This window comes from Saccostrea cucullata, unplaced genomic scaffold (assembly GCF_032062105.1).
Source record: "Saccostrea cucullata isolate Sc308-1 unplaced genomic scaffold, CSIRO_AGI_Scuc_v1 ctg1775, whole genome shotgun sequence".
In the NCBI taxonomy this organism is placed as follows: domain Eukaryota; kingdom Metazoa; phylum Mollusca; class Bivalvia; order Ostreida; family Ostreidae; genus Saccostrea; species Saccostrea cuccullata.
This window is the reverse complement of record NW_026922378.1, coordinates 167,433-174,738: the sequence shown is the minus strand read 5'-3', so window position 1 is coordinate 174,738 and position 7,306 is coordinate 167,433. Positions and strand designations below refer to the sequence as shown.

Genomic DNA, 7,306 nt, shown 5'->3' with positions numbered 1-7,306 from the left:
AGTGATGTTGAATGTAAGTGCGATTATTTCCACTCATTTTAGTTTGTCTTATGTGGATTACTTAACCATCGACGCCAGAGGTACGGACATTGGTGAAACTGGTAATTAGTAAACATGGTGGATCCAGCAGTAGTGGGCATTATCGGACATTCATATGTGAGACGTTTAGAACGATTTGTGTTACAAAACCAAATGTATAAGAACCTGTCGTTGGATGAAGACCTCTACAGAGTTTATTTGCGGGGTCAGGGAGGTTTGACAGTCCGTGGTCTGTCCAACTCGCCAAATCTGTGCATGTTTCCTATAGTTCCTACAGTGTGTTTTTTGGACATCGGGGGAAATGATGCTACAACTCATCCAGCGGTGGATATTTCTAAGGACATTGTTTCGTATGCGAATTATCTTGTACATGGACTTGGCGTGGTTAACGTCGTTATTGGTCAGCTACTTCGCCGCGACCCAAGGAAATCCCCGGCAGGCTACAACGACGAGGTTTTCAAAATAAACACGCATTTGGAACTTTTAACGTCTGGACTTCTCCATGTTCACTTTTGGAAGCATAGAGGATTTTGGGCTGACTTGTCCTACCTGGGGCGCGATGGAGTCTACTTGAGAGAGGAAACTGGTGCTAATCCTCCAATACCAATGGTGAAATACATGAGGAACATTAAATATGCTGTGCATCATAGAATACAGAAATTAAAGGCCAGTAATTATTGAATTTGTTAAGAATTCACTTGAATGAAATCAGGCTAATTTATGTGACTTTTAATTAAAATGATTACAAAATCAGCCATAATTCAATTTATAAACATTAAAAGTTCAATCAATATCTATAAAAATATTAAGCTTTACCAGTTTGGTACAAGAATGAGTAAGTTATAGTCACATAATTTTTAATTGTATTCTGACGCCTGGTTGTTTTCTAAGTAATTTTACTCAGACATGTGCGAAATTGATACTTGTCTGCTTTCTAAGTAATTTTACTCAGACATTCACAGAATTTAAAAGTGTATTATTCTAATGTTTGTCTGTTTTCTAAGTGAATTTATTCAGACATATTCAGTATTAAAGCTTGTCTGTTTCCTAAGTAATTTTACTCAGACATTTACAGAATTTCTAAATGTATTCTAATGTTTGTCTGTTTTCTAAGTGAATTTATTCAGACATGTACAGTATTTATACCCGTCTGTTTCCTAAGTAATTTTATTCAGACATATACAGGAAATTCTCTAGTATAATCTTGAATATGTTTGTCTGTTTTCTAGGTTTTTATTCAGACATGTGCAGAATTTATGCTTGTCTGTTATCTAAGTAATTTGCACAGAGTTACTATGTACATGGAATCTCCTACAAGCAAATTAAATTTTTATAACCCATGTATAAATCATTTCAGAATAAACCATGCCTAAACATCGGACAGACTCCACACCTAAACCATTACCAAAAAGGAAAAGGTCGTCTGCGATGACTGTAAACAGTTCTACTCCTTCTGTGGCAGCAGCGATTGACTATGATCTTTTAGTGGCAGTTATCATCAAACAGTCTCAAAATTTTAACAACATTAACAGTGCTTCGAACATATGTGACAACAATAGCGTAAATAGTGCAGAGGTCAATAATGATATCACTTGGGATTTATGTGACAATACTGCTGCAAATGACAGTGTAAACAGTACTGTAGTACCCGTGTCTGAAGTTTCCATTCAACCGTCGTCAAGCAATGTAATTCCAAAGCCAGCAAATCTCTACATCTTCATCAGAGAGTCAAGACATTACAGACTCATCCACTAACATGGCAAACCTAGTTAAAGCATTACTACAACAAAACTCAGATGAGCCAGCAACGTCAAAAATTAAAAATGTTATTCCCTTTTCTGATGGTATTCCTCTTGGTGCTGCAACACAACAAAGGGTGAAAACCAAAATTTGGGCAAACCAATTCATAGATTTAAGCATTTTGTTGCAGCAGCGAGAGGAACCAATATCCTTAAAGATTTCAACAGGGTCTGTAACAGTACAACAAGGTTCCTCAAAACCCAAAGCTCCACTGTCCACACAGCGGTAGACTGATGCCTTTTTGATATATATGGCATTTTACATTGAAAAGTTCCCAGAACAATCTCCCCATCTATTAAAGTACTGCTTTTTTATCAGGGAAATGAATAAGATGTTAGGGGATAAGGCATGGAGGGTCTATGATGAAAACTTTCGCATGTTAAGAGAAACATCAGATTTACCTTGGCAAAAACCTGTGGAAGAGTTAAGGGTCAATACAAGCAATTTTCAATCCCAGCAGCCCTTTCGTACAAACGCAGGCAGCAGATCAACCAAATTCTGTTATGCCTTCAACAATGGTGAACCTTGTTCATATAACCCCTGTCATTTCATCCACAAGTGTCAATTATGCTCCATGTCACACGCGAGAGTCAATTGTAGAGTACGGAAACAACAAAATCAAAGTACAAATACAACAACTAAATCCCAATCTAACACTCCCTTCCAACCAGCTACCATCTCCAGTCAATCCAAAAAAATTAAGTAGATTTACAATCTATTACGACAGTGAGCTGTCCACATACCGATTAATGGCTTCACTTATGGTTTTAAATTAGGATGTACATCTGATCCCCCACCATGTACCCCTCAAAACCATAAATCCACATTAGAACATACAGATATTATTGATGACTACATAAAAATCGGTTTAAACAAAGGGCGGATTGCTGGTCCTTTCCCAAACAAACCATTTGATAATTTTGTTGTTTCTCCACTTGGTCTTGTCCCTAAAGGCAATACTGGAGAATTTAAGGTGATTCATGACCTTTCTTTTCCGAAAAGTCAGTCGGTTAATTCAAACATACCAAAAGAAAATTCAGCAGTGCAGTATGATTCAATAGATGAGGTAGTTGATCTGGTTAAAACTTTTGGTCGTGGTTGCTTAATGGCAAAGACTGATATTGAGGATGCATTTCGCATCATCCCAATTCACCCGTCTGATTATCATTTGCTAGGATTTACTTTGGAAGGTCAGTTTTATTATGATAGGTGTTTGCCGATGGGTGCCAGCAGTTGTCAAATTTTTGAGTCATTTAGTAAAGCTTTACAGTGGGTCATGGTAAATGTTTTTCATGCTTCAGGTATGTCTCACATTTTAGATGATTTTTTCTTTGTTGGCCCCCCAAATTCAATTAGTTGTTCAAATGATCTTGCTAGTTTATTATTCCTATGCAAGTCAATTGGGGTACCAATTAAAATGAAGAAAACCCAAGCACCTACAACCAATATTGTCATATATGGAATTGAGGTAGATTCTGAGAAATTGGAATGCCGTCTTCCAGTGGATAAAATCCAAAAAATCCAGGAAAAAAGACACTTATTTAGGAAGTGCAAAAAGGTCACATTAAAAGACGTGCAATCCATTATAGGTCTTTTAAATTTTGCATGCTCTGTGGTGGTTCCAGGGCGAACATTCCTTCGTCGATTAATTAACTTGACATGTAGTGTAAGTAATCCTAAATTTTACATTAGAAAATATCAAAGAAGCTAGGGCTGATTTGGAAACTGCGGCAATATTCATTGATAATTATAATGGTAAATCAGTATTTTTGGACAATGCTTGGTTATCTTCAGACTATCTCAGTCTATATACAGATGCATCAGGTTCCCTTGGTTTTGCAGCTGTCTTGAGGTCACAGTGGTTTGTCAGTAAATGTCCTTCAGGGTAAGATGATTATCAAATTTGCATTTAAGAATTGTTCCCAATAGTTCTTGCACTGGAAGTGTGGTCATTTCATTTTTAAAATAAAAAGGTGTTGTTCCTTTCAGACAATATGGCTGTAGTAGAGGTTATCAACAAGAAATCTTGTAAGGAAAAATCCTTGATGAAATTGTTCCGCAGACTTGTTTAAGTGTCACTACAGTGCAATATTCATTTCCGTGCAAAACACATTCCTGGGAAGTTGAATGATACAGCTCACGTTTGCCAATAACTGGTGAAATTCTGATCAAGATGGTAAAGGCTTTGAAACATACAGTTCTTGATCATTACAACATGTTACTGTTAAAGGCTTTGTTTTTGCTCGCATTTCATGGTTATTTCAGGTTAGGTGAATTGGTTATAACATCAAAAACACGGGCAGAATATGTAATTCAAAGGTCAGATGTGCATTTTAAGTTAGCAAATAACAAATTAAAGCATGTACAATTGGTACTACGTCATTTCAAAACCATTAGTTTAGGACAACCTAGATTTATTACTTTAGAAACATCAGACAACATCCTTTCTTGCCCAGTACATGCATTGTTTCAATATCTAAAGCATTTCCGTCATTTGAATGAACCTTTAGTTCAGTTCTTAGATGGTTGTCCTGTAACATATTCTTATGTTTCAAAGAAACTAAGTGAAGTTATCAAATATATTGGTTTAGATCCAAAACAATACAAGGGTCACAGCTTCAGAATTGGAGCTGCTACACATGCAGCAGAACAGGGTTTTTCGGAAAATGCTATTCAAAATATGGGTAGATGGAAGTCATATGCTGTCAAGCGTTTCATTCGTATAGGTTCATTTTCTGTTAAAAGTGATTGAGCATTTTGACCTGATTGTTTTTATATGTACATGATGTAGTTGACTGTTAGGTATAGGTCTGTTACCACCCTTATCATAGTAGGTCAGATCATGTCTGCTATCATCATCAACCTACAGTAGGTCAGATCATGTCTGCTGCTACCCTTCAACCACAGTAGGTCAGATCATGTTTGCTTCCACCCTCAACCCCTGCTAGATCAGATTAGGTTTGGTACCTCCCTCAACGCCCGGTAGTTCAGATAAAGTCTGCTTTCCCCCCCCCCCCGTTTCTTTTAGTTTTGTAGCTCTATACTACACCTCCCCCTTTATTTTATGACTTTATACACCAGAGTTTTTTCTGCATGCAATAATATTTATTGCTATTAATGATATATACATATTTTATGACTCTTTGTGTTGCTGGCCACCTTACGACTAAATAAAATAAAAACTAAAGTTGTATTTAAATTGTTATAGATCTCACAATATGTATATATATACTGACACGCAAAAGAAACGCAACATCCTACTTTAGGGTGAAATAATTATGTAAAGTAAAAAATTTTAAATCTTAAAATTATGGATATCTTCAAATTGGTAAAAATCGGTAATTTAACGGTTGAATGATTCTCATACCATAACCGGAAGTCAAGTTTGAGTCTGCATAACAGAAATCGAAAATTGCATGTTTCACAAAACAGCTGGCGATATTATGGAGTTTTAAGGGTTTGTACTGTTAATCTTAACGAATGCAGCAATATTTCAAAAAATAAAATCTCCTTTCCTTTCCCGTAACGACGTTAAAGCTTCTTGAAGATGGCTTAAGTGTGCATTTCCATTGCTCTACCTGGAAAATCACAAAGTAAAGGCGATGGAGAGTTAATGAAGCAAAAATACACTGCATTACCTCACAACGGGGTCTTACGTATTTTATTCATAAATGAAAGTCTTTTGACCGGAAGTCCAAGGGTTACTACAATGCGCTAAGTTAGAGAAAATTCGACCTAATCATCTGAAAAACAGGCATTTAAAAATGGTAAAGAATAATTTCTTCGCTCAGATCTTGATATTGATTAACCTACTGTATACTAGAAATTAAGCTGCTAATGTTGTTTAGGGCAGTCTTGCACGTTGTAATTGAGTGGCTGGGAGGAGGGTGTTTTAAAAGTCATACGTTACTTAGTAAAGCTAAAAGATAAACATTTTACATTTATATCAAATCTCTGATGTTCTAAAAAGTGAGTTTAGCCTTACAAGTTCAAGTAGGCGCTGGCACGAAATAATAAAAAATAAAAATCACTTATATAATGTCATTTGTTGTCCGAGGTGATTTTTCTCGTGCAATTTTTCAACACAACCAAGGAATTCTGAGAACAAAATAATTGATGTTATCCGATAAAACACAGCGTCATGACGAAGAATTTGTAATTTTTATTTTTAAAATTTCGCTAATATCTAGTCTTTGAACAATGACATGTCATATATCATTTGAAAGAGGAGAAAATTGTCTATCAGGATCGCTAATCAACTCAAAATGTCAAAATTTTGACTTAAGGGTGGTTTTTGCTTGACGGTCATCATATATGTTACCTGGTGATCTCCCATCTTCTAAATGTACATTCAGCAATCATAATCATGTCTTGCTTAGACTTTAGGGAGATCCCGCTGCCATTGTGATATTAGGTGCTCAATAAGTCTATGTACGTTTGTCTGGGATCTCCCTAGTAGTTAAGGTAGTTTATTTGTAATTAATTGTTATTTTCGTCATTAATTATAAAATAAATGACAATATTCATCAAATAATGTCTTGTAGTGTTTTAAGAAAGTAAAAATTAACAAAGCTGCAGGACCAAATGGGAACTGGTTTTCACGCATTCTTTACAATACAGGCATTTGTCTAGCATAAGATAAATGGAGGGCATAAATGATTTATATGATTTTTTTTCTTACAGACTGGTAACAGCGTATCAATAAATCAAATAGTAAAACCCCGTAGCCACACACTCAACTGAGCTTTTTTCATTGATCATACATACAGGTACAGTCCTTGAAACGTTCTGCTTTCCCATTTTTCCGTTTGCTCACCGTTCTTTCACTATTCGTTCAGCGTTCGTTCAGCGTGCGTTCACCCTTCGCTGTGCGCTCGCTTTCACCGTTCTCAAAACGTTCACCGTTCGCTCTTTGTTCCGTTTACTTTGCGATCACCGTTCACTTATCGTTCAGTTTTTATTGTCTTTCAGAACTCCGAAGTGAAAGGACTTATCTTTTTGATGGTAAGGATTTACACGTTTCTTAGTTATATAACTAAGATATCGTGTTTGAAGAATGATTATTTCATTGCAAAAATTATCTACGATCTTTATATTTCTATCATTATAACTTGGCTGTAACTGTATCCATGAAATTTCCCTGGAAAAAATACATAAGAAATACATAGAAAATAATACAATGACCTTGTCAGCAAATACAATTTATCACTGGGTCAAATGCTGATTGACGTTTTTCATACCAATTGTTAGTCCATTATTTATACACTGAATTGACGACGGATTTTTCCGTTATTTCACGATCATGACAATGAGCACACGGCAGATGTGACTGGTCGGTAGGAGATGCTCACTCCTCCATTGCACCTGATCCCACCTCTGATGTTTCGGAGGTCCGTGTTTGCTCTGCTCTTGTTTTGTATTGCTAGCGCGCATCATGGAATATGCCATTAGAGCATTTGCTATTCAT

At 36.1% G+C, this 7,306-nt stretch overlaps 1 protein-coding gene and 1 pseudogene across 1 annotated transcript; both read left to right on the top strand.

Moving 5' to 3' along the window:
• LOC134261690 (uncharacterized) lies at positions 1-1,016 on the top strand. The gene has a single exon (XM_062744102.1). It carries the CDS (start codon positions 115-117, stop codon positions 718-720), a length of 606 nt encoding a protein of 201 aa, XP_062600086.1. The 5' UTR covers positions 1-114; the 3' UTR covers positions 721-1,016.
• A 386-nt stretch (positions 1,017-1,402) lies between these two features.
• LOC134261697 (uncharacterized) lies at positions 1,403-2,545 on the top strand (annotated as a pseudogene).
• The last annotated feature ends 4,761 nt before the right edge of the window (positions 2,546-7,306 follow it).

What these genes read in the sequence shown, in the direction of transcription:
- LOC134261690 (XM_062744102.1), top strand. Translation starts at nt 115, where the DNA reads ATGGTGGATCCAGCAGTAGTGGGCATTATCGGACATTCATATGTGAGA.